Source organism: Zalophus californianus, chromosome 1, assembly GCF_009762305.2.
Source record: "Zalophus californianus isolate mZalCal1 chromosome 1, mZalCal1.pri.v2, whole genome shotgun sequence".
In the NCBI taxonomy this organism is placed as follows: domain Eukaryota; kingdom Metazoa; phylum Chordata; class Mammalia; order Carnivora; family Otariidae; genus Zalophus; species Zalophus californianus.
This window is the reverse complement of record NC_045595.1, coordinates 242,379-267,889: the sequence shown is the minus strand read 5'-3', so window position 1 is coordinate 267,889 and position 25,511 is coordinate 242,379. Positions and strand designations below refer to the sequence as shown.

Sequence of the window (25,511 nt, the reverse complement as noted above, 5' to 3'; positions counted from 1 at the left end):
AATCAGAGGCCTGCAGGCTGGACGCCAATGCTGTCGTTTATTGCGCGGAATGGGGGTGTGGGGGTTAGGGGCGTGGAGCGCGGTGGGGGCGCTGCTGCCTCGGCTCATCAGTACATTCATCTCAACGGCGGCCCGGCCTCACCCCCCGCGCCCCGGCGCAGCCGGGACTGCCAGCCCCTGGGCGCCAGGCGCTGGAGGGGGCTGGGTGTGCCCGCTCCGGGGAGGTCACCACGGGACGCGCGTGGACGGGGGCCAGGCCGGTTATTGCGTGAGTGCGATGGGGGCAGCAGGAAGCCGGCGGGCCGAGTATTGCACTTAAAAAAACAGAATCCTCATCGGACGGGCCACCTGCGAGGGTGGGGGCGGGCAGGACTCCACAGCCATCTCCTTTCGGCCACGGGGCCGTCCCCGTCCCCGTTTCACAGTTGGGGGAACTGAGGCACCGAGGTGAAGGGAGCCCCCTCGCTCGCACACACGCACGGAGGCGAGGCCGCCGCCGGGGGGGCAAGGACGATGTGGGTGGGCGCAGGGCGATGAGGGGCACGGCGGGGGCTCGGAGGGGACTGCCCCGCCGCCCCGGCCCGCCTGTCCGACTACAACTACCTAGGACTCCTCTATGGCTTCTGGGGCGGGCGGCCAGCGGCCGGGGCAGCGCGCAATGGCATGGCTTTGGTGTGGATGACGGCCCCGCCCCCGGCCCGCCCGGGCCCGCGGGGCGGCGTGGCGAAGGTCACAAGTTGGACGAGAGGCGCGAGCGCGCGGAGTCCAGCGGGTCGAGGCCGCCGGCGACGCCGGGCGAAGCCGAGTCCCTGCGGTCCGGGCTGGGCGCTGCGGCCCGGGCGGCGGGCGCGGGCCCCAAGCGCGGCGTGGAGCTGCTGGCTGGGCGCGCCGAGGCCGCGGGGCCCGGGCCGGGCGCGCCGTGGGGCAGCGAGGGCTGCGAGGCCGACAGCGGGCGCGAGGCGCGGCTCAGACGGCGCGCGGGCAGCGCGGGTCCGGCGCGGGGTGCGGCGGGGGAGCCGGGCGCGCCGCCGTAGGGCGAGGTCCGCGGCGCCCGGGGGCTGGCGGGCGCGCCCGGGGGGCTGGCGGCGGAGGGCGCGGGCCCCGGCGAGGCGGCGGTGGAGGGCGCGGGCGCGGGCCCCGGGGGCGGGCGGCGCACGAGGCGCGGCGAGCCGAGCGCCAGCGGCCCCACGAGCGGGCGCGCCACCTGCGGGCAGAAGCTCATGGCCACAGCTTGCTGCAGCGTGGCGATGGCCGAGGTGACCTGCGGCGGCGGCGGCGGTGGGAAGAGGCCCACGCGCTGGCCCAGCTCTGCCTGCTGCACCATCTCGCGGTCGTACTTGACGATCTCCTGGATGATGGCGTTCTCCTGGTTGTTGAACACGCCCGAGTTGAGGTCGTGCTGCACTTTGTGCAGCAGGATCGAGTTCTTCTTGCCTGGGGGCGGGGCAGGGGCGTCAGCGCGGGCGCGCGCCCGGGGCGACCGCGGGCCGGCGACGTGCGGCTGGCTGCGCGCGGCGAAGGGTAGCGGCGCCCGCGGTGCACGGCGCGTGTGCGTGGGAGCCCCACCTACGTGCAGCCAGCAGGGAGGCGTGTGCCATGTACAGAGCATGTTATCGAGCGCTTGCTGTGTACCTTAAGAACTTTTGTATATGCTGCAAGCATACATGGGGCACCTCCTGCATACAGCTAGCAGGTACTGGGCATCCACTCTACACATCCAGTGCACATACCACTGCGTGTACTGAGTGCCTGCTGGATACAGCAAGCAGGTAACCTGTAGGTTACCTAACTGTAGGGCCAGTGTGCGCAGAGTGTGCATCCTGCATGCCACAGGCAGTGCCACGAACCTGCTGGTATCAGACACACACCTGTTGTAGATCATAAACATGCACGGAGCACCTTCTCTATACAGTGGAAATTAAGCACCTGCTGTATACAGCAAGGACGTGGAGAGCGCGCCCGTGGAGAGCCAGCAGGTGTGGGGCACTTGTTCTTGGCGCTAGCACATGGATCAAGCAACGGCCGCATCCACGTATGCACCCCCTGTATACAGGGAGTGTGCACGGAGCCCCTCCTGCCTACAGCAAACAGATACCACCGACGGTCTGCTACGTATGGCAAGCAGAACTGAGCACCTACTGTATGCAGTAGGCAGGCATGACCTGCTGCCATATATATACAGCAAGCGGGCATCAAGTTCCTGCTGTATACGACAAGCATAACCCAGTACTCGTGTGTACTAAGCACACAGAGCACCTACTGTATACTGCCAGCATGCACGGACCACTTCTTGTATACAGGAAGCGTATAGTGCGCCCGTAGTATACAGCAAGCACATGAAGTGCCTGCTGTGCACACAAAGCAGGTGTCACTCTGCGGCAAGCATGCGTTGTCCCTCCTGTGCACAGTCGTGTACTGAGTACCTGCGGTGTGCACCGAGCACACTGAGAGCACTTGCCGGTGCTCAGCCTCGTGCCCTCCAAAGATACAGCAAGCATATGTTGAGAACCTTTTGTATGTCGCAAACATATCTAAGCACCTGCCACTTGCAAATATGTTGAGCACCTACTGTATACAGCAAATTGTTGAGTGCCTCCTGTATGTGAACATGGACCAAACGAACGCTTCCTGTATGCTGAGAAGTCTCTCCCCTGACACCTCTGCACCCCCGCCCCCCGGTCCTCCTCTTCCAGTTTTTATTCCCACAAATAGCACCAAGAGCCGCCATCTGCCTGACCCATACATCGAGTCATCAGCAGGTCGTGAGGGCTCCACCTCTCAACGGTTTCTGAAATTGCCCTTGGCCTCTCCCTGCACCAGAGGCCACTTTGCCCAAGGACAGGCCTCTGTCTCCTTCCTGTAACTTACCTGCCCTCGTACAATGCCAGTCCTATCAGGTCCTCCCCTGCCTAGAACCATCCATGGCTCCCTATTGCTCCTGATTTACAGTCCAAACTCCTGCATCCACAGCTAGTAAGTCCCGTGTGCCTGGTCCCTGCCTGCCTCCCCCACCTCCCTCCTCCCAGCTTCTCCAGATCTCTGTGTCCACTCCCAGAACATGCCTTGTCCCTTTCTACCTGGCAACAGCTACTCATCCTGGCCTCCACTCAGCATCACAAGGAAGCCGTGACACCCCCACAGCCCCTCCTCTGTGACATGAGTCTGAGGGTGGCCTCCAAGACGGCCTCTTGGTCTGCCAACCACGCCTCCTGGCACACTGTAGGTGCTCAACAAACATTTGCCAAGTGAGCAGAAGTTCTGCACAAATGGAAACACCCCACACCGGCTCTTCCTTGGGAAACCAGGGCCACGTTTGGCCACAGGACAAAGTAGGTCGGAGAATCTGACTGGGGACTAAAAGGCACCTGGGGGGTCAGCCAGGCCACGCCCCCTCATCGCAGGCGGATGCCCCGGAGACCGGCCTACTCACCGATGCGGTCTAGGCGATCGATGGCGACGGTTTCGAAGGCCCGCCGCATCATGGGGTACTCCTCCAGCACCTCGTTGAAGTGGTCCACGCTCAGGGAGTACAAGCGGCAGTAGGTGTCCGCGCGCACGCTGGCCGTGCGCCGGCCCCGTGTCAGCAGGCAGATCTCTGCGTGTGGCCGAGGGTGGCAGCCTCAGCCCGTCAGGTCCTCGGCCGCTGGGCAGCACCCACCTGCCCCATCCATCCCCAGGGCCCTCCCACCTGCTATGAGCGCAGCCCAGCCTCCTCACCTCTGCCAGTGTGACCCTTCCCCCCAGACACCCACGCCAGCACCCCTGCAGGTTCCCCGCCTTCCCCTCCACCCCTGGGAAGGGTCCAGCTCTGTCCCCAGCCCTGGGTCCCCACAGACGCTCACCCCCGAAATAGGAGCCATCGGACAGCTTCATCTCCTTGTTGCCCTTGGTGAGCACGCTGACCACACCGTGCTGGATGAAATACATCTTCTTGCCGATGGTGCCCTCGCGGATGATGTAGTCACCTGGCTGGAAGACCTCGAATTTGAGTTTGGTCAGCATGGCTGTGACAAAGTTGGGGTCTGCATTGGCAAACAGTGGCATCGAGGCCACCAGCTTCCGGCAGTTGAAGTTGACAATCTCCTGCAGGGGTGGGAAGCAGGGATGACACAGGGCACAAGTCCTTCTTTCCATCTTGCCCTCCCTTTGGGGCCGTCTCCTCCCTCAGACCCTCAGTTTCTTCATCTACCAAAGCAGCTCAACACTGGAGCCTGAAAGCTGGTGTCTTACTTACTGGGCAGGCCCTGGAGCTTTTACCGCCAAAGGCAGGAGCAAGAAAAGATGTGCACTGATTCCCTGTGAGTTAACTCTGTTAGCAACGCTGGCCAGTGCAATTAGGCAGGAAAAAGCCACCAGAAGCACAAGAACTGGGAAGGGAAAAGTGACGCTAAATCTCTTTACTATCTTTTTTAGTATGATGACCGGAGAAACCCCAAAAAATCCATGGGAAACTACAACAATCAGAGAGGTCAGTCAGAATCGCTCGCCATAAAACAAAAAATCAGCGTACAAACCCAAGAAACAGTAAAGGACTCAGTGGTGGCAGAGGTCAGGGTGAGGGTGGGAACGTTCCACGTTCCATCTGAGCGTTGGTTACTGAGGGCCTCATGCTCACCTATCCAGTGCGCACTCTTCAGTAAAAAGATACATTTCGATAAACGGGGGAGCTGAACCTTGAAAATCAACAACCCCTGCGAAGAGGACACAGTGGATGAGGGGACCCCATTTACACCAGCACACAGAGCTAAGTAAGACAGCAGGGCTTGAGCTTAAGAGACGTCCAGATCTGTCTGAGGGGAGCGTGGAGACACCCCGAAAGGCACGGCGGGATGCCGGAACCTGCTACATGGTTAGGCAGAGCGCCTCACCGCCGTAAAGACGAGAGACGTCCATTCTCTCCATTCATGTACACGTGTGCCAGGATCCCAACAGAAACACCATGAGGTTCGCTTTGGAACTGCCGACACTAGGCAAGTTAGAACAAATGAGCAAAAATAGCAGGAAAGCCTGCTAGTGAAAAAGAAGAGCAGGAAGGTGGGATGAGCCCTCCAACACACTGAGACCTGCCGTTCAGCCTCCGCCGCTCCGTGTGGCTTTGGCACAAGGAGCAGACGGGATCGAGTGGAAGGAAGTCTGGAGATCCGCCCAAGCACAATGGGGCAAGCTGGAGGTGGCCCCACAAGTTGCGAGGCAAAACCAGACATTTCAGCCCCAGAGCAGAAGATGAACCTGAATCCCTCCCCCACATGATACTCCAGGATAACCCCAAAGGGACCTACGTGGAAAAGCCCAACCATACAAGCACTACAAGGAAGTGTGGGTGAACCCCCAAATCTGGGTGTGCACAGCAAGCATGTACCGTGCCCTGCTGTCTACAGCAAGCAGGTATTGGGGTCTATTATGTATAGCACATATGTACTGAGTGCCTGCTGTATACAGAGAGTAGGTATTGAACACCTACCCTGTACAGAAATCAGGTACTGAGTATCTACTATGTGGAGAAAGCAGATGGAGCACCTGCTGTGTGCAGAAAGTAGATATGGAACACTATATCCCACTCCACACAGCGAACACACATTTTGCACCTACTGTATATAGCAAGCACTAATGGAGCATGGAAATCCCACATGGCTGCCCCAGATGCACCTCTCACCTGTGCATCTGGGGTGGGTGTCCCTCGCAGCGCCGCTGGGTGCGCCACATGGCGCCCACTCTCAGAGGGACTGGACCCTACCCTCACCCCTCAGCCCTATCCCAAATGCACGAGCAAACCCGCAAAGGCACATGCCATGCACTGCCACCCACGGAGATCAGGGACCCTGGGGGCCAGCAGCCCTGGGGCCTTGCCGCCTGGAGGACCCTGCAGCAGGAAGGTCCAGCGAGGGGAGTTGAGAGAGGCGGGCATGCCCTTGCTTTGCGTTAAAAAAGGACATGGAAGACAGAGCAGGAGGAAATCAGGTAGAGGGACAGAATAGAGGTCAGAAATTTTCTGAATATATGTGTTTTTGTAAATTTGACCTTGGAATTGTGTAAATGCTTAAATAATTACCAAATATGGCTTGCAAGGGGCTGGGGAAGGGGATCGAGGAGTGGTGGCTAGCGGCTACGGGTGTCCTGGGGGCCAGGAGTGCTGTGTGCTTGGACAGTGGTAACGGCTAAAAGCTCCTGGACCACGGGGCGCTCCCCCCGGCCAAGCTCAGCCTGTGGAGCGTGCAGCTCTTGATCTCAGGGTCGTGAGTTCGAGCCCCACATGGGTGCAGAGATGACTTAAAATAAATAAATAAATAAATAAAGTTTTAAAAACCTCCACACACCACCGGATTGTATGCCTTTTATGGTCTATGGGGGTATCTCTCTACGACTGAATGAATGCTCCAGTACAATTAAACACTTTCAGTGAGGTTAAGCACAGCGCCTTCCTCCTGGGAGGCAGTGGTCCCCACCCTCAGAAGAAATCCCAGTCTGCACCGACCCTGTGGCAGTGCCCAGGCCCCGTCCCCCTGGCCCTCCTCACCTTCCTCCTGGTCCTCAGGGCGTGCGTCATCTTTCCCTCCTCAGGGCCTTGGCCCTGGCTGTGCCCACCACCTGGGACCCCTGCAGGCTCGCCCGGCCTCGCTCAGACGTCACCGCCCCACCTCCCCCATCCTTCCCAGAGCTGCTCCTGCATGCTCGTGGTCACTGTGATGGTCCCTCAGCCCCGCCTCCCTGATGGCACAGGGCAGGGCTCATAGTAGGCACCCGGCAACTGCCTGGTGAGCGTTGTGGGCTCAGTTGTGCCCCCCAAAAAACATACGTTCAAGTCCTGACTCCTGGTACCTGTGAACAGGACCTTACTTGGAAATAGGGTCTCGCAGGTGTAATTAGTTAACACGAGGTTGTACTGGAGTAGTGGCCCTGAAGCCAGTGACAGGTGTCCTTCTAGGAGGAGGGACACAGGCATACAGGGGAGGAGGCCATGTGATCGCAGAGGCAGCGATGGGGGCGTAGCCACTTGCCGAGGGCCACCAGGAGCTGGGAGAGGCAAGAAGGACCCTGTCCTGGAGCCTCCGGAAGGCGTGTGGCCCCACGACACCTGGGTCTGGGATTTCTAGGCTCCAGAGTGGGACAGAATCAATCTCCGTTGTTGTAAGCCCCCCCGCTGGTGGGAACTGATTACAGCTGCCCCGGGCACCTTGCCAGAAGCCACACAAGGTCCTCGTACTCAGCCAAGGCTGACGACCACCCTGGGCTCATCTGCTCTGGTCTGCCTCTCCCCTGTGTCCCCTCTGTCTAGCAAAGGACCCCAGATGGGCTAAGTGGAATCTGGCAGAGGTTGTCGCGGGGACCCTTGGGAGGTCGCGGGGGTGCAGCACAGGAAGCCTCCCGAGGGAGAGAGCATGTGGACGCATCCAGCCGACGCTGCAGCTTGGCCAGCCCCTCATCTCCGGGACGGGGAGCCTGGTGGTCGGGAGAGTCCTGAATGAGGGAGGCCTCACCTCCCGCAGCGGCCCGTTGAGCTCCCCCAGGATGCTGTCCTCGTCAAACATCTTGCCCTGGTAACGGTGCTCATAGTAGTCATGGATCTTCTGACGGAAGTCGGCGGGCAGCTTGTGGAAGGACATGTACTGCTCCACCTGCTTGTACTGCACAACGGAGTGGGGGGCCCCGGGTCAGCGACTGCCGGCTCCGGGGACCCCGCTCCACCTGCTCGGGCTGCACAACGGGGCGGGGGGCCCGGGTCAGCGGCTGCCGGCTGCGGGGACCCCGCTCCACCTGCTCGGGCTGCACAACGGGGCGGGGGGGCCCGGGTCAGCGGCTGCCGGCTCCGGGAACCCCGCTCCACCTGCTCGGGCTGCACAACGGGGCGGGGGGGCCCGGGTCAGCGGCTGCCGGCTCCGGGGACCCCGTTCCACCTGCTTGGACTGCACAATGGGGAGGGGGTGGGGGGCCGGGTCAGCAGCTGCTGGCTCCGGGGACCCTGCTTCAGCCCAGGCTGGGCTGCCAGCTTTGACAACAATGACAACAGACACAAGGGACCTCCTTAAATCTGAATTTTAAATAAACAGCAAAAATAGTTACAGATGTCCCGTGCAATGTCTGGGACAAGCTTATCCTGAGAAGAGTTATTCCCTGTGTCCTGAATTTTATCTGGCAGCCCTACCCCTTAAAACTGGGTGGACAGCTTGACTCTAGGCCCTTACAGTTGGTTGGACTAGACCCCCGAGGGCCCCCAAGATCCTGGGCCACACCCCAGAGGCTCCCCTCCCCAATGATCTTTCCAGAAACTACCGGCTCAGCCCCTCCTGAGCAGAGCAGGGATGTGGGCACCAGCGGGGGTGCCAGGCCCTGCTGTCCCCAGGATGGTGCTCCCAAGGGTGCCCCAGCCCCGTTTCCGCCCCTGCTCCGCCCGGACACAGCTGCCCTGAGCTCAGCGGAACCCGTGATGCGGGGTGGGTGGCAGCACCAGCTCATGTCTGGGTGTGAGGACCGTGGCTTCCGGACAGCCGGGGTGCCTGGCACCAGGCCCAGCTGACCCGGCTGACCCGGCTGGCACTGCTGGGGGCGACGGCAGTGGGGGTGGCCCAGCCAGGACCGGCCACTAGGTAGCAGTGCAGGACAGATGGGGCGCTGTCCAGGAGGGCCAGCACCTGGGGCCACTGCCCCCTTGGCCTTCCCGGCCTCCCAGCCCTAGGACTAGCCCTGTGGAGGCTGTCCCCACCCAGAGGCCAGGTCCGAGGGGCCAGACCTCCTTGCTCCCCCAGAGGCCTCCTCTGTGGGCCCAGCCCCTGGGCATGTCCTCGAGCGACCCCAGGACTTTTAGACTCTTCCCCGTGCCTTTCCTGCCCTAGCCCCTCCCAAGCTGGCCCAGAGACCCCGAGGTGAGCCCTGCCCCCTAGACAGCCCCACTCCAGCGTCCCCAGCCCCCATGGAGCTCTCTGATCCCCACGGACTGGCTTTGCTCTGTTTGCACCCCCTGACTCTCACCTTCTGCTCAGCTTGTGCCCCCGTCCACCCGTCCCTCCCCTCTCCCTCCAGGCTCAACTTTCCTCCCTCCCTCGCCATCTTGGGGACCTGCTCCTGCTAATCACAGCCACAGACCTCTCTAGGGTCCTCAGCCCCCACACTCCCTGCTGGCCCTTGTCCTAAGCACAGCGCAGGAAGCTGGGGGACGGCGGAGTGAACCCCCCAGACCTCCAGAGCGTGCCTTCCCCCTCAGACCTTCTCCTGGTACTGGCGCCGTGAGGAGTCCAGAGACTGGATGAGGGCAGTGGCGTGGCCAATGAACATGGCGTAGCAAGTGGCACCCACGATCATGCTCAGCATCGTCAGCCAGATGTCCGTCATGCTCTCCGGGGCCTGCCGCCCGTACCCGATGCACAGCATATGGCTCATGGCCTTGAAGAGTGCGAAGGAGTAGAGCTCGCTCCACGAGTGGTTCTGCAAGGCCATGGGGGGGGGGGAGCGGGTGGGAGGGGGCTCACGGCCCCCAGGGAGTCCCTTGACCCCAGACCCATCCCCCCAGACGTGCTGAACTTCTAGGCCTGAGTCTGGCCCCCCAGACTTGCTCCTGCTAACAGGCAGCGTCTCAGTCAGGAATCAACAGGTGCTTGGGTCCTGCCTCTGTGGTTCTGATTTCTAATGGCCCATGACACTGTTTTCTCTTTTTAGGACACAATAAAGCTGCCTCTTAAATAAATGTATGGAAATAAAACACGGAATCAATCAGAACACTGTAAGCAGAGGACATTATCTCTGGGTGACAGGAGGTGTGGTTGTCACGTTCCTGCGGCCAAGGACCCCCCTCTCCACGGCCAGAGTCCGAAAGGCTCCAAGTCGCGGGAGCACCCCGAGCGGGCGCTGAATGGGGTCTGCAGGGACCGCGCACTCCCGGGCCTCGGTGTCCCCGCCGGGCCGCGCACCCTCCTGCTCACCACCATGCCGTTGATGGAGACCCAGCAGTTGCGCGGGAAGTCCTGCAGCATGGGCACCAGGAACTGCAGACACCCGTCCCAATGACACAGCAGCAGCATCATGCTGATGAGGTTGCAGATGCGCATGACCGCGCTCGCCAGGTCGTAGGTCATGTGGAAGATCTGCGGGGCGGGGCGGGGCGTGAGGGTCCCCTCCAGCCGCCGCTTCTCCGGTGCAGGGGCAGGAGGAGGGCGGAGCGCCCAGGAGAGACCCACGGCCCCAAAAGCTGCCGCAGGCGCCCCCGCCTCACCGCGCGCCCCAGCCGCCCCCGCTGCCCTTGAGGTTAGCAAAATGCCGTAGACGAGAGCGTGGCCCGGGTCGGCCGCCCGCTCCCCTCTCCCAGGCCCGCCGCCTCTTCCCCAGGCCCCGACCCCACCCGCCTCCGCCCTAGGAGACTTGGGCAGCCTTGACAACGTGGGGGGTGGGGGGGGGCGACATCGCCGGGCACGGGCTGGAGGACATGGGTGGCAGGAGTCGGGTGACTCTCAGTGCTGAGCGGGTCCCGACTTCGGGGAGAGGGGCTGTGATGTCGCTCCTGGGAGCCGAGGGGGCTGTGGTTCCTCCTCTTACAGGGCACAATGAGGGGAAGGGGCGCGAATGCGTCACGTGACCCGCCCCGCGGACCCCGCCCCCCCACGGACTCCGCGCCTGTCTCTCCCGCCCCGCGGGGCTCTGCCCCTGGCCCTCGCAGCGCCCCCAAGACCCCCCCTGGCGGGCGCACCTGCCCACACTTGGCGCCCTCCGCCCCGCCCCGCGACCTCGCGCGCGCGCACCTCCTCCCACTGGTGGATGTAGCGGATGAGGCGCGACAGGCGCAGCAGCCGCAGGAGGCTAAGGATCTTGGTGAAGCGCACGATGCGCAGCGCGCGCGCCGTCTTGTAAACCTCGGAGTCGATGCCCTTCTCCACGATGAGGAAGATGTAGTCCACGGGGATGGAGGACACGAAGTCCACCACGAACCACGTGCGCAGGTACTTCTTCTTGATCTTCTCGGGGTCCAGGATGATCTCCGTGTTGTCCTCAATCACGATGCCCGTGCGGAAGTTCAGCACCAGGTCCATGAGGAAGAACGTGTCTGAGACCACGTTGAACACGATCCACGGGGCCGTGGTCTCGTCCTTGAAGAAGGTGATGCCCACAGGTATGATGATGAGGTTTCCCACCATGAACAGCAACATGGTGAAGTCCCAATAGAACCTGGGGGCGAGGCGTGGGCTGTCACGCCTCCAGGCCGTTGCCCACGCCCAGCCCTCTGCCAGGCTAGCCGTCCCCACCTCACACCTGCACCTTCAAGAATCCAGCCCGGACCTCGCCTCCTCCAACAAAACCAAGACTTTGGCCTTGAGTCACAGTTAGTGTGTGCCCCACCTCCAGGAAGCCCTCCCACCCCCAGACAGCACCCCACTGCCCGCTGGGCTCTCCCAGCCCGGCTCCCTCCTGCTGGCCCAGCTCCCACCTTCTCTCCTGGAAGAAGCAGGAGACGTGGCAGAGCCCAAGAGATGGCCCCAAAACTGGCTACATGTTTCCCACGACCGAAAAGGTCCAATATGTGAGACAAGGGGTTAGCGCCAAAAAAAATACTCTGGATGAGGAAGGGGAGGGGAGAAAAGTGAGGACGAGGGGCAGCTGGTGTGACTGGGAGCGGGGGGGGGGGGCAGGGGCTGGGGGCGCGGGGCAGGCAGGGTCTGGAGTACCCCAGCTCTGTCTGGAGCATCTGCGCCCCTGCGTGAGCACAGAGAAGGGGGACCCTTGGGGGTGGGAGGCAGTGAGGAAGAGGCCAAGGCCCCCCAGGAGCTGCAGGGCTGCCCGAGGAGCTGAGGGGCAGGACATTTAACGTGACAGATTCACCTGAAAACGTGAAGACTGGTTGATCCCACTCCCAAATACACCCAAGGCAGATACAAGTCCCTGGGGTCAATCCCAAACTCCACCTGGGAAGTGCTCTCAGAGAAAGGCCTGTCCATGCAAGGGGCATCAGTCAGTGGCTGGGCAGGTGCTCTGAATAAAGCATGGGGACCTATGGGTGCCCCACACGGACAGATGCCCAGCACGGAGCCATCGAGAACACGCAAATCAAAGCTTCTCTGAAGGGAAACTGTCCTGGGCGCCTGGGTGGCTCAGTCGTTAAGCGTCTGCCTTCGGCTCAGGTCATGATCCCGGGGTCCTGGGATCGAGCCCCGCATCGGGCTCCCTGCTTCTCCCTCTCCCGCTCCCCCTGCTTGTGTTCCCTCCCTCGCTGTGTCTCTGTCAAATAAGTAAATAAAATCTTAAAAAAAAAAAAAGAAAACTGTTCTGTTGGTTCCTCAAAAATGTAAACAGAGGGGCGCCTGGGTGGCTCAGTCAGTGAAGCATCTGCTTTCAGCTTGGGTCATGATCCCGGGGTCCCAGGGATCGAGCCCCGAGACCAGCTCCCTGCTTGGTGGAGAGCCTGCTTCTCCCTCTGCCCCTCCCGCCACTCATGCTCTCTCTCTCTTTCAAATAAATAAATAAAATCTTTTTAAAAATGTAAACAGAATTACTGTCTGACCCAGCAAATCCACCCCACGTGTGAACCCCAAGAACTCAGATAACCACACAACATGTTCACAGGATCACAACTCACAACAGCCAAAGGTGGAAGCTTCAGTGGATACACACCGCCCCCCACACACGGAAGCGTCCCTCGGCCACGGACAGGAGCGAGGCGCCCACACGCACTGCCCCGGGGACGGACCCTGAGCCCACGACGCTCAGGGAGGGAACCAGACACCGGAGGCCACACGGGGTGTGCGTCCACGTGGGCGACACGTCCGGAACAGGCTCATCCGCGGACGGGAAGGGGGCTCGCGGGGGCCGGGGGCTGGGGAGCAGGGAAGGGGAGAAGGTGGGGGAGGGAGAGATTTTGTTTGGGAGGGTGAGAGAGTTCCGGACGTGGATGGTGGTGATGGTTGCACAACATTGTGAATGCACTTAATGCCATTCAGTTATACCTTTGTAAATGACTAAATGCCAACCTCTATGTTTTATATATATCGACACTATAAAAAAAAAAACAAGACAAGGAAAACTCTGAAACCACGGGGTGGGGGGGGTGTCTCAGGGATGCGCACATGCCCCAGATCCGGGGTCTGAGCCCACACACCCTGTCTAGATTCAGGCAAAGGAGGGTCTCGAATTCTGAACAAAGTCATTTATTTTATTTTGCCCTTACTTAACACTGTGGGGAGCAACCCCCACCCCAGCCACGTCAGCCCCAGGCAGGTGTGTGCAGGGCTCTCCCGTGGGCCCGGTGCCCCCCCATCATGGCTGGGGGCCCGACGTGCATTTAGAGAAGGCTCGATCACACATGGGCAGGACAGGGCCCCTGAGGACCCTCAAAAGCTGCCACTCCCTGGCTCCTCCTCCTGGATGGATAGAGGAGGAGACCAAGGTTCCCAGGGGTGGGGGATTCGCCCAAATGAGCACGAATAAATGAGAAGCCATGAGATCCAGCCCTGGCTGGGTGGGCCACAGCGAGCTCCCTGTTCTGGGAGCCACTGGAAGCAGGCTCCTTTCTGGACAGCACTGCAAGAGAGGAGCTATTAACACCATGCGTGCAGGGTGACCCAGGCATTCCACTTCGGGGAAGTGATCCCAAGGAAACTGTCCAAGAGGAAGAGAAAAAAATTAAAAACCAATTTGTACCAAGATGTTCACAGTAGCTCAGTCTTCGAGAGCCAAATGCTGGAAGGCACCCAACGTCTGACACCTTGGTGGAAACAGCCAGACCTGGGTTGACACCCAGTTCTCTGCCTACGGGCAGGTGTCACCATGGGCAGGTCCCACGGCCCCGGGACCCCCACTCTCCCCCCCATCAGGGAGGAGCTAGGGGTGGCAGCCTTTGAGGGCTCTCCAGGGACCTGGCCCACCCGCATCTGGTGGGGGGGGCCCTCTCTGAGTGGATGTGAGGACCCGGGCTGGGATGGGAGAGCCTGGGGATGCAGGGGAAGACCTCGAGGGAACGAAAGGATGCACATGATCTGGGGGCGGGGATCAAGGGCAAAACCCAATAACTGCTCAAAGTTCAGTTCCCTTCCTTTGCCTGAATCTAGCCAAGGCGTGGGATCCGGGATTGAGGGGCCCCACCTGCCTGCTGCCCCAGCACTTCCACTGTGGCCGAGCTTCTAATCCCACCCCACACCCTCTGTGAACTGAGACCTGCCCTCCTCCCCAACTTCGGGGCACAGGCCCTGGGACAAAGGAAGCAGGAAAGAGTAACTGAGAAGGCCAGGGGGCCTAGAAACCACGAGAGGGCCTAGAAACCATGGGGTGGGGGAGACTAGAAACTACCAGGGAGAGCCTAGAAACAATCTAAATGGCTGGAGTGTGAGGGCCTCCTTCACAGACATTCTCTCCCTTGATTTATTTTATTTTATTTTATTTTTTTAAGATTTTTAAAATTTATTTATTGAGAGAGAGAGAGAATGGTAGAGAGCATGAGAGAGAGGAAGGTCAGAGGGAGAAGCAGACTCCCCGCTGAGCAGGGAGCCCGACGTGGGGCTCGATCCCAGGACCCCGGGATCATGACCTGAGCCGAAGGCAGATGCTCAACCAGCTGAGCCACCCAGGCGCCCCCCGCCCCTATTCTTGGGTGGGGGTAGGGGCAGGCATCACACTTCCGCACTGACAGACCAGTGAGGTGACCCTGCCAGGGAGTGGGGGCAAAGAGTGGAGACCCCAGCCTGCCGCTCCCAGCACCGTCCTCTGCCTGCCTGTTTAGGGTTAGGGTTAGGGTTAACCCTCCTGAAGGCTGGAGCCCCATCTAGAGCCCCTGGTCCCTGGGGAATGACCACTGGCCCTGCCGCTTGGAGCAGCCCGTTCTCCCAGGCTGGCTGGTGTCCTCTGGGTTTATGAGGGGTTGGAGCAGAGTCAGGGGGCTGGGGAGGGGCTCTGAGGCAGCTCTGGGGCAGAATGGCCCAACCCCTGGGCCATCACTAGGGTGACCCACCTGCTCCAACCAGGAGGTCCCCACATGGGCCCAGAGTCCTGGCCCTTGTCCACTGCAGCCCTCCGGTCCCCCCGGAAGAGAGCAGGAGGAAGAAGAGGGACCCCGCACACACCTACCAAGGGAAACCTGAGGACGGGGCAAAGGACCCCCCCGCCGGCCAGACCCCGACCCCTACCCTGACCTTGCTCCTGCGCTGCACGGCCTGGGACTAATCTCTCTCCTCCGAGCCTCAGTGCCTCGTCTGCCCAGACCCTTCCCTCGTTGGGCCATCCAGGCATGACTGGGGCGCAGGGACCACAGGGGCCCCACTGGGCAGCCAGCAGGCCCCTGGTGCACAGTCAGCTTTCAGCCACCCGGGGCCCTCAATGACTATAACTCAATCCCGTATTTTAAAATCTTCCCTGACAAATAACTGAGGCCCCATTGGGGCCCTCGCTTCTGTGGGGGCACCCAGGCCCCTACCGTTGTGTCTCCAGTGCGGCCCCGGGAGGGCAGCGGCCTTGTTCACAGAGGAAGGCAGGCTCAGCCCGGAGAGACGCCGCTGGGACAAGAGAGTCTCCCAGGGAGCGCAGGGCTCCACGGCTGGGACCCCAGCCTGGGCCTGCAGCTGGGAGAGGGTCCCAGAGCCCTGTCCCAGGCGCACCCCCACACACCTGCGTGGGCACGGGCCTTCAGCGGGGGTCCCGGCACTGCCACCGCCCCAGGCCCGGTTCTTGCTGGACCCGTTGTCCTTCCTTTCTCTCAGCTCAGATGGAGAAACCAAGGCACGGTGAGAGCTGAGTGAGAGAAGCCAGGTGCCCAGACTTCTCCAGGCCAGAGATCAGGGCCCCTTCCAATGGCTGACGAGCGGCCTCCACCAGCACCAAGGGGGGGCAGGGTCAGATGGGGGCTGGCGAGCAAAGGCACCCTCTCCCCACCCCTCCCCACCCCGCAGGATCCCAGCTCCAGGAATTACAGATCGGGCAAATCTGAGGGGATTAGGGCCGAGGTCTGTGATTAAGGGCGAGCAGGGGATGGAGGATTAGAGTCTGAGCCCTCCGATGAAGAGTCACACATCCAAGTCGAGTGTTGGGGATTAAGAAAGGGGGCCCTCGGGGGTGAGCCCGAGACAGGGCGGGCTGTGGGGGGCAGGGAGTACACCAGGCACCAGGACACCTGGTGACCACACAGACCCAGCTCTCCCCTGGCACCCCAGCCCGGAATAGGGGAGACGGGCATTCCACAGAAACAGATAAGTGAATGGGATGCTCCAGAGGGTCACTCCTTAGCCAGAGTGGGTGGGGAGGGCTTCTCAGAGGGTGTGGTACTTGGGCAGATGATGGAGAAGTCGCTGTTTGGCAGAGTTCAGGGGACCCTGCGCCCCAGGTGGAGGAAGCAGCAAGTGCAAAGGTCTTGTGGCTGCAGTGGGATGTCCCCTCTCACGGCCGGCCCGGTGGCCTGGTGCTAGAGCAGGGGTGAGAGGAGATGGGTGAGGGCGGGAGCCAGGCTCTGTGGGGCCTTGGGAGGCTTTAAGTGAGACAGAAAGATGGACAACTGTGTATCTTGGGAAGCTGGTGCTGGCAGTGGGAAGGTCAGGAAGGGGGCAGAAGGCAGCGTCCAGGAGGGAGAAGGGGTGGCCTGTGCTGGCTGGATTTGGCACAGGCTTCTTGATGGGGGAAACGAGGCAGGGTGTGCCCCCCCAACCCTAAGCAGACCCCTGGTCCTGTGAAGGCCCCATGATGTTGAGGCCAGGGGCTTGAAGACATGAAGTTTTGTTTTGTTTTTGTTTTTGTTTTAAGATTTTTTTTTTATTTGACACAGAGAGAGAGAGAGAGAGCACAAGCAGGGGGAGTGGCAGAGGGAGAGGGGGAAGCAGGCTTCCCGTGGAGCAGGGAGCCCAATGTGGGGCTCGATCCCAGGACCCTGGGATCATGACCTGAGCCAAAGGCAGACGCTTAACCATCTGAGCCACCCAGGCGCCCAAAGACATGAAGTTTTTAAAGCAGGGACCAGAAATTCCAAATTCTTTCGGGAAGCCCCTACAGAGAGGAGGGGGACCTCAGCCACGGCTGGTTCCTTCCCATGGACCATGGAGCTTCCTTCCTCCTACCAGGTGGGCCCTGGGGAAATGGATTTGTCCCCTGTCCTTAACCCACCCCACGAGCCTCCGTGCTGGGTCTGGAGCCAGGGAAAGCCTCGTCCTGCCACTGTCCCCACCACACCCCAGATAATGCAGGATTTATTTCCATGAGCTAATGCAGGGATTTGCAGAAAGCACACCACACTGATCTGCCGCGGATCTGCCGGGCCATCTGGGGTGGGAGACAGGGGCCTCCAGCCCCATCAGTTTCTTCAAGCCGGCCCCCCCACCATCCCAGTCTCCCTGGGGATCCAGGGTCCCAGGGGATGTGACACAGACACAGGTCAGCGTCCACTGGTCCTGGCTTTGTCTAAACGCCTCCGAGGGGCAGGAAAGGGACCCACTCATCTCTTTCCGCTCACACCAGGCTCCCATCGGTAGACAGTCGGGGAATATTGAACTGAAAATCAACAGCAGCAGGAGGGACTCAAGTCAGACCTCAGAGGCACTTACAGACTTGGGCACGGGTTCAAAGCCACTCACCCAAACTCTGTCTGGGGCGACGAGGACTCTTGGCCTCTAGATCAGTGCTGGTCCAGGGGAAGGGAGCAGGAATTAACTGCATTTCGTTTCTTACTGTTTTGGAGGGGAGGGGCAGAAGGCCCTGCCAAGGCCCTGGGCACTCGCTGAGGTGCTGGCCGTGGCTGTGGGCCTCCACGCAGGCCCCGTGGCCGCTCCCCTCCTCGACTTCTGGTTCTGGCGCCCTTCCCGACTCGGGCGCGGACTACAGGGTGCCCAGAAGGAACATCAAGGCTTCCGCAGCTGGACCACTCTCTCTGTCCCTTGAACTTGGTCCTCCACCAGCTCCCGCCGTGGAAGCAGCTGGAGCATCTCCGCGGCCTTCTCAGTGCCGGCACCAGCGCTACCCACAGGCCCGGTTTCCCGAGTGAAGAGACAGCCTCAGAAGGGATTGGGCCGGTCCAAAGCGGCCCGGGGGTGAGAGTCACCAACCCACCAGCCTCTGCTCGGGACCCGTGCGTGCCCCTCAGCGAGTCCACAAACGCTCCAGACCCCAGGAAGGGACAGCGGCCTCGACGGGCCCTCGTGCCCACGGCAGGGGCTGAGAGGCAAGCAGGCCATGCTGAGTGGAGTGGAAAAGGCCGCTTGTGACACGACTGGCAGGGCCCACACATGTGAGGGGGAGGGGAAGAGGGCCCAGGGGAGGAGAGGGGTGAGCTGGGAGACCAAGGGTCAGAACTGGGGGGGAGGGCATGTGAGGGCAAGCGGGCAGTGCGTGCAAAGGCTGGTGACTCCAGGGAAGCTGGGAGAGGGGCCGGGCGGCAGAGAAAGTCAGACACCCCCTTTTGCTCACGCCACCACCTCTCACGTTTGGGGAAACCAAGGCAGGGAGGCCCAGAGGGGACTCAAGCCCAGTCACAGGGGCTGGCAGCAGATGGCCCCAAATACCCTCCACCACTGGGGCCTGGCCCGGGAACACAGCAGGCTCCTGCCTTCAGGCCTTTCCCCGGGACACCCTTCCCACCCATTCCCACTTGTGAAGAGCCTCCCCTCCTCGAGGCCCCTGCAGACGCCCCTCGCCTCTGGAAGCCCCATGTGGCCTGGGCACAAGGAGGCGCAGCAGGGTGGGTCCAGTTCACCAGACATTAATCGTCCGGTTGTCAGTGCCAGGTGTGTGCTGGGCCAGCCTGCACAGGAACAGAGCCGGTGCTCAAGCAGGTGGAGACACCGCGGCCTTGTGCAGAGAAACTGGGGGCCGGGGGGGGCACCTCTTTTTTTTTTTTTTTTTTTTTTTGATAGAGAGAGACCCAGCGAGAGAGGGAACACAAGCAGGGGGAGCGGGAGAGGGAGAAGCAGGCTTCCCGCGGAGCAGGGAGCCCGATGCGGGGCTCGATCCCAGGACCCTGGGACCATGACCTGAGCCGAAGGCAGATGCTTAACGACTGAGCCACCCAGGTGCCCCGGGGACCTCTTTCTCTTTCCAATCCTGTACAGTGTGTGGCTATGGGCACCAGAGGGCGTGGCATCTGCACAGTCAGGTCAGATTTAAAAGGGGTTAGGGTGGAGAAGTAGGCCCAGAAAGGCCCCTCCCCACTGCTCCGTGAGTAGTTTCTAAAAACTCACACACACATAGAAACAGAGTGAAGATCCACAGCCCACCCTCGGCTGCCCCAATATCTCCAACAATCCCCAGAATGCCTTCTTCCTCCCATGTCTTCCTGGCCCGGGCCAGAGGTTGGGCCGCCTGGCTGTCGAAAGCACGGACACGGGGCCCCCAGTTTGGCCCTGACTAGCTCTGTGGCGTTGGGCAAGTGGTTTTTCCTCTCTGTGCTCCTTCTGTGAAGAGCGGCAGCACTCACGTCACAGCAAACATGAGGACTGAATCAATACCAGTAAGGTGCTCCCACAGCACCTGGCCCAGCAGGACTCAGGGAGCTTGGGGCACTGAATCAGAAGGGCCTAGAAGGGGCACACGGGGGGCTGTGGAGGGTCCGCTGCATCCCAGCTTGGAAATACCTTAAGCTCTCAATTTGACAGGGTCTCCCCTAGCTCCTACAGGACACACTCGCCACCACCCTGCTTGTTCAACCCTATCTTACAATTTATCTGCTCAGCTCAGACCATGTGGCCTGCCCAGATTCTCACAGGTGACTGTGCTCAGAATGGCACAGGGATCAGGAAGCCCAGCTCCTCCCTGGCACACCCTCACCCCAGACTGAAAAGTGCCCCAGGGCCACCCACTGCGGGAGGGGTGGGAGGGGGAGTCACTGCAGGCAGATGTGCTGGAGAAGACCCAGGGCAATGGCTACGTTCTGCAGCCACCTTCCCCTGCCCATTGTGTCCCTGATGTCGTTTCCCAGCCAGCTGGCCAGGTCACATGGACATGAGTTGAGACAGTGACCCAAGCTCTCCCAGCCCGGACCACCTACAAGGGAATGGTGCGCCCCTGTGCAGGTCAGGACCATCCAGATGCACCCCATTTGGAACCCCCCCCAGGTCCCCTCTCCCCTGGCCTCTCCCAGAGAACTCAAGCCACTGGTCAAGGCTGTCTTCACCTTCCAGGAAAGGTCTGAAGGGTAAGGAGTTGGAATCCCAGTCTGTCCCTGACTTGTGTGCCCCTGGGGCCTCAGTTTCCCGAGACATCGAGCACGGGAGCTGCAGAAGGGCCAAGACAAGGGAGAATCCCACAGCCCCCCTTTCCGAGCTCTGGAGATCCCTGAGCAAGAGCACCCCGGAGAGCCTCTGGCGCTGTCCGTGGTGCTGAAACCGCGCCTGCCCTGAGAGCTAGGCTGGGAGGGCCCTGTGTAGACCCTCTGTAGCCCGACTGACCACCTCCTTCACGGATACATAACTTCACAGACACACACACACACACACACACACACACACACACACACACACACACTGTGCACACAGCTCAGCTCGTACTGACTGTCCACCGATGTACACCTACCCCATGCACACGCACCCCATCTCTCCCCAGCACACCAACCACGCAGACACACTCCTTGCGACCCGCCTGCCCCCCAGATCACTCGGCCCATGGCCCAAGGGCCCACGCCCCCTGCAGTCACATGCTCCTGATCACACACACACAGCCTGCAGTGATACGCACGATTCACAATTGCAGGCCACAGGGCACGCGCCCAGGAACAAGAACCACAAACACACTCGGCCGTGACCCTGCGCTGGGCCTTGCTCTGAGCCTTTCCATGCATTAACCGCCTTAATCCATATCAACGTCTACACACCCATTGACACAGGGGCACGCCACCCAGTGGCTCCGGCTGCTGCGGCTCAGAAAGGCAGCCTGGGGACCCCACACGCTCAGCGCCCTGTCCTCGCGCAGTACCCAGGCCCGGGGACCCTGAACGCGCCTCCCTGAGGTGTGGTGCGCAGGTGGCCACGGTAGGAGAGGGCCTTGTTCCCTTAACCCTTTCTCAGCCAGCTTCTCCCGGACACGTCCTTCCCGGGCGCCCTTCCTTCCTCCTTCCTTCCGCTCTGCCGCCTCTCCGGCGCCCACGTTCCCCTCTATTCGTCCTCTCCGCCCCTCCGCGCTCAGACCCTGGTCCCGCGGCCGTGACGCGCGCGCATCCCGCAGGGAGGGAGATGTCAGGGTGCGTGGGAGGGGGCGCGCGGGGGTCACGGCAGGAGCCTGCGCGCGCTTCCCAAGTGCCCCTCCAAGGGCGGAGCCTCGCGCGCCCAGGCCATTACCGGGCGGGTCCCGGACGCGCCCGAGGTCACCGAGGGGCCCCGAGGTCACCCACGGGGCGCGCAGCCCCGCCCTCCCTGAGGTGCGCCAAGGACGGCCCCCGCGCGCGTTCGCTCGCGGTGTCCCCTCCGCGCCGGCCGGCCCCTCCCGGTGGCTGTACCTGAAGTCGCTGTACGGGTGGATGATCCAGGCCCCCGCCGACTTGACGCGCTCCTGCTCGCGCTCCACAGCCTTCTGGCTGCCGAACATCCGCAGCGAGAACTTGTTGACGCCCGGCTGCAGGAGCGCGCCGAACTGGCGCTGCATGAAGCTGGCCTGGCTGCCGCGCGGCTCCCCCGCCGGGCCCGCCTCCTCGCTGCCAGCCTCGTCCGCCGGCCCCGGCCCCGCGCCCGAGGTGGGCGCGGGCCCCGCGGCCGCTCCGCGGCACGAGAACGACACCTTGGCCCCCCGCGCCGGGCCCTCAGGCCCCGCGGGGCTGCACTGCGGCTCGCCGCGCCCGCACTCGCCGTTCGGGCTGCCCTTGGCGATGCTTGCGGCGCCCGGGGTGCCCGGGCGGCCGCACGAGCTGTCGCGGCTGCGGAGCCGGGCCCGCGGACGGCCCTCGTCCGTCGCCTCCGGGGGCGCCGCCTCGGCCCGGGGCGGCTGCTGGGGGGCCACGGGCCCGGGGCCCGGGGGGGGGCGCGGGCGGCGGCGGCGGCGGCGGCTGCTGCTGGGGGGGCGCGGGCGGCGGCGGCGGCGGCGGCCCCGGCGCGGGGGTCGCGCCCGGGCTCTCCCCGGGCCGCCCGCCGCCCCCGCGCGCGTCCATGGCGAGACGGCGCCGGGCAGTGCGGAGCGGAGCCGCCGCCGCCGCCGCCGGCCCGAGCCCGAGGGAGGGGGGGGAGGCGGGGCCGGGGCCGGGGCGGAGCCGCGGTGGGGGCGGGGCGGGGGCGGGGGCGGGGCGAGGGCCCCGCCTCTGCCTGAGCCCCCTCCCGGCGCGCCGCGCCCAGACCCCGCGCCGGGGAAACTGAGGCCGGGGAGTCGGGAACGGCCCAAGGTCACGCGGCCCGAGGCCTTGGAGATCCGCTCAGACCTCGTCCCAGAAAGGGAAACTGAGGCCCGCGAGGCGGAAGGACACGCCCAAGGTCACTGAGCCCAGCCACGGGCCAGATCCGCCTGAGCCAGGGGACTTCCTCGCGCCTACGGTACGGGTCCAGGGGGCGCAGACAGGTGCAGTAAAGTGCGACCGCCCGGTGCCAGCCTCTTTCCTTTCTACAGGCTGGAGAATTTCCGTAATAAAAAGATGTTTTTAAAGGCCAAAAGAGCCCTTGCTTTGTAATTTGAAGGCCCGGGACAAAGACCGGTGGGAATACGTTGTGTGCGGAGGGGCAAAATGGGGTCCATGCGGCCAGTCTCCAAGTCCCACAGTCACCCCCTCTTTCCCACCTCCTGCATGTGAGGAAGACGGGCCAACAGCAAGAGCCACCCGATGGTACTGGTGCCCCCCCCAATAATGCCCTGAAGTTCAGTGGGGGGCTGTGGTCTCCTGCGAGGCTGGTGGGCTTTAAAATGGAGAAATTCCCAAGGTCATTGCGGGGGGACCCAGACTCCCTCACCCTTTCCCACCAGATGCCCCCATGGGAGTCCCACCGGATTGCCCCCATTTCTCTGCCTCTAAGGCTCAGGCCCCAGCTGGCCACTCATCCCCCAGCTCTGGGAAGACAGCGGAGGCTCTGTGTCTGGGGCTGGAGTCAGTTTGGGGGGTTATTTGTTGTTAGGTGACATGGGGGCATAGGCCCAGGACCCCATCCCTAGCCCCTGGTCCCCATCCCAGCTCAACCAGAGGGTGGGGGGAGGTGTCCTGAGAGGCAGGTAATGGAGACAGAGAGGAGAGAGGAGCGTCCTGGCCTCCTGGGAGCCTCTCGCGCTCATAGCACTTTTCCGTGGGTGCATGCACCTGCCAGTATGTCTGGCCCGTGAAAGCAGAGAGGTCGTCTCTGCACACGGCAGGCACTCATGGGTGATTGAGGGATGGACTGAGCCAGGCCATCTTGAGCCCCCACCAGGCTGCTTCAAGCCCTGGGGACTCCCGTGCTCCTGCCAAGCAGGTCTGGCCTCCCAGGGGGCCACTTCTGCCATGCCTTGGGCCAGGCCAGACCTGCCGCCACACGGGAGGGCGGGCAGGGCTGCTCTCTGTCCTGAGGTGGTGAGGGAGAAGCTGGGCGGGCAGCAGATCGGCAGTGCCAGGCTGCAGCCTGCCCCAGGCAGATGTGTGTTCCAGCTGAAGGGGGATCTTTTATGCTCACCCCGGGAGCATGTCAGTCCGGGCAGGCCGCCAGAGCCCTAGGGCTCGCCGCTGAGGGCGGGGAGGCGGCGGACCCACGGTCCCGCCTGAGGACCCACAACGCTGGGAAGTGAGAGAGGCAGGTCTGGACTGTGAGTCACCTAGGGGGTCCCGGCCCCTCTCTGAGCCTTGGGGACCCTGTTCCCAGGTCCTGATGAATCCTCTCCATCCCACAGGCTCCACCCTGGGCCAGATGGCCACCAGCCTCTCCATCTCTCCCACTCCCTCCCACCACTTCCCCGGGGCAGAGTACTCTGTGCATTCATTCAACAAATGTTTACTAAGCACCTGATTGGGGGGCTGGGATTCAGGCCACCTGTACCCTGCTGACAGTCGAGTGGAAGGGACAATCAACATGGTAAAGATTATGTTTCATAGATATTCTATTGTCCATCAGAAGGTGGTCAGTGTTACACAACTCAGAGTCAGGAAAGGGATGAGAAAGGTGCTGGGGGTGATGTCTGAGGGAAGACCTGCAGGAAGGGAGAGCTGGTGTCATGAGTGTATTTGTGGGAAGAGTGTCTGGCAGGCGGTATGGCCCATGCAAAGGCCCTGTGGCAGGCTGGTGCCTGGCTTGTGGGAGAAGACAGGATCTCAAGGTCCCAGGGGGGTGGGTGAAGGTGAGGACACTCAGAGATGGCAATCATTGTGCCGACAGGTATCAAACCCTGAGTCAGTTCACAATGGTCTGTTGCCTAAAACTGTTCTCAACTCCCCACTGCCTTTGGAAAGAAACCCCAATCCCTCCCCACCATCTGGTTTGCCCCCCATTCTTCCTCACCATTCCTGGGCCCCAGAATAGGCCCTGGGGGGCACTTCCTGACCTCCCAGCCACCCCACTCCACAGCCGCTCTCAGCACTCACGAGTCTGCTTCCTCTCTAGTCGGGACAAGTCCAGGTCGAAAGCCCCGAAGCCCATAGAGTCTGGGGACCCTAGGAGTGAAAAATAGACCCGGAAGACAAAACAAGGCCAGGGCCTTGTGACGGGTCCCAGCGTTCAAGCCTCAAGGGCTAGAGAGCCCACTGCCAGACTCCAGAAACACAGAATGTTTGATCAGCCATGGTGGCAGGACCCCTGGCCTGGGTCTGGAGCCATCACGGTGCAGGGCCAGCCCTCGTGACCCGCCCGGAGTGGCGAGTGCCCACAGGCAGAACAGCCTACCACCTCGGTTTCCCGCTGTCTGTACGACCAGGTCGGGGTCCCCGACTCTGCTGACCTAGGGTTCACCAGGGTTTTCCTTCCCTTACAGAGATCATTGTCCCCGGTGGGGGCAAGGGCGGTGTGGGAAGACCAAACTCTGGTGACCCCCCCAACACGCCTGTCCCATTTTGTTTCCTCTCTGTCTTCTGCTGCTGGCCGAGGCCCTCACTGTAAGGGGGAGGCGCTCAGGGGCTCCAGGTCTGGGAGGGGGGTCCCAGGGAAAGGGAGGCAGCCCCGTCTGTGGGCCCAGAGATGCCGGCAGACACTTCCAAGCAGCATCAGGACGGTGCCCTTGTTTCATCGGAGGGACACCCCAGGCCTGCCCCTCTGCCCCCCCCCCCCCGGCAGGTTGGGAATCCCGAGACGCCGGTTCCAGAGCCTCCAAGCACTCGCCAAAGATGATTTCACTGAATCCTGTGACTTCTTCATCCCACTCTGGGGAAACCGAGGCAGGCTGCAGCAGGCTGTTGACAAGATCACCCCCAGCGGCGGAGGGCTGCACACTGCTGCGCTCTACAGAGAGACGGACAGATGGATGAATACTTCAGTGCTGAAAGAAGGTATACAAAGCTGCTTGTGAGTGACCCCATTTCTGCTAACTGTGTCCATGTTGAGGGGCATCTCTCTGTGGGGGGAGGGTCTCTTCGGGAAGGAGGACCAATGAGGGGGTCTGCTACGGCCAAGCCTCACTCGCTACATCACAGAGCGTGCTCCACGGCATCCCTCTGGTGCCCAAGGCTCTGCTTGCCAGAAGCTCCCACACTTCCTGTCTGGACCCCTCTG

General features: G+C 62.1%; 1 protein-coding gene across 1 annotated transcript; it reads right to left on the bottom strand.

Moving 5' to 3' along the window:
* Window position 1: 1 nt before the first annotated feature.
* Window positions 2–22,012, bottom strand: HCN2 (hyperpolarization activated cyclic nucleotide gated potassium and sodium channel 2). Its single transcript, XM_027583453.2, is given in 9 exon segments — window positions 2–1,434; window positions 3,431–3,595; window positions 3,843–4,083; window positions 7,476–7,622; window positions 9,199–9,417; window positions 9,912–10,073; window positions 10,725–11,148; window positions 21,368–21,885; window positions 21,887–22,012. Coding segments are annotated over 9 exon segments (2,706 nt in total). The 3' UTR covers window positions 2–730.
* Window positions 22,013–25,511: the final 3,499 nt, after the last annotated feature.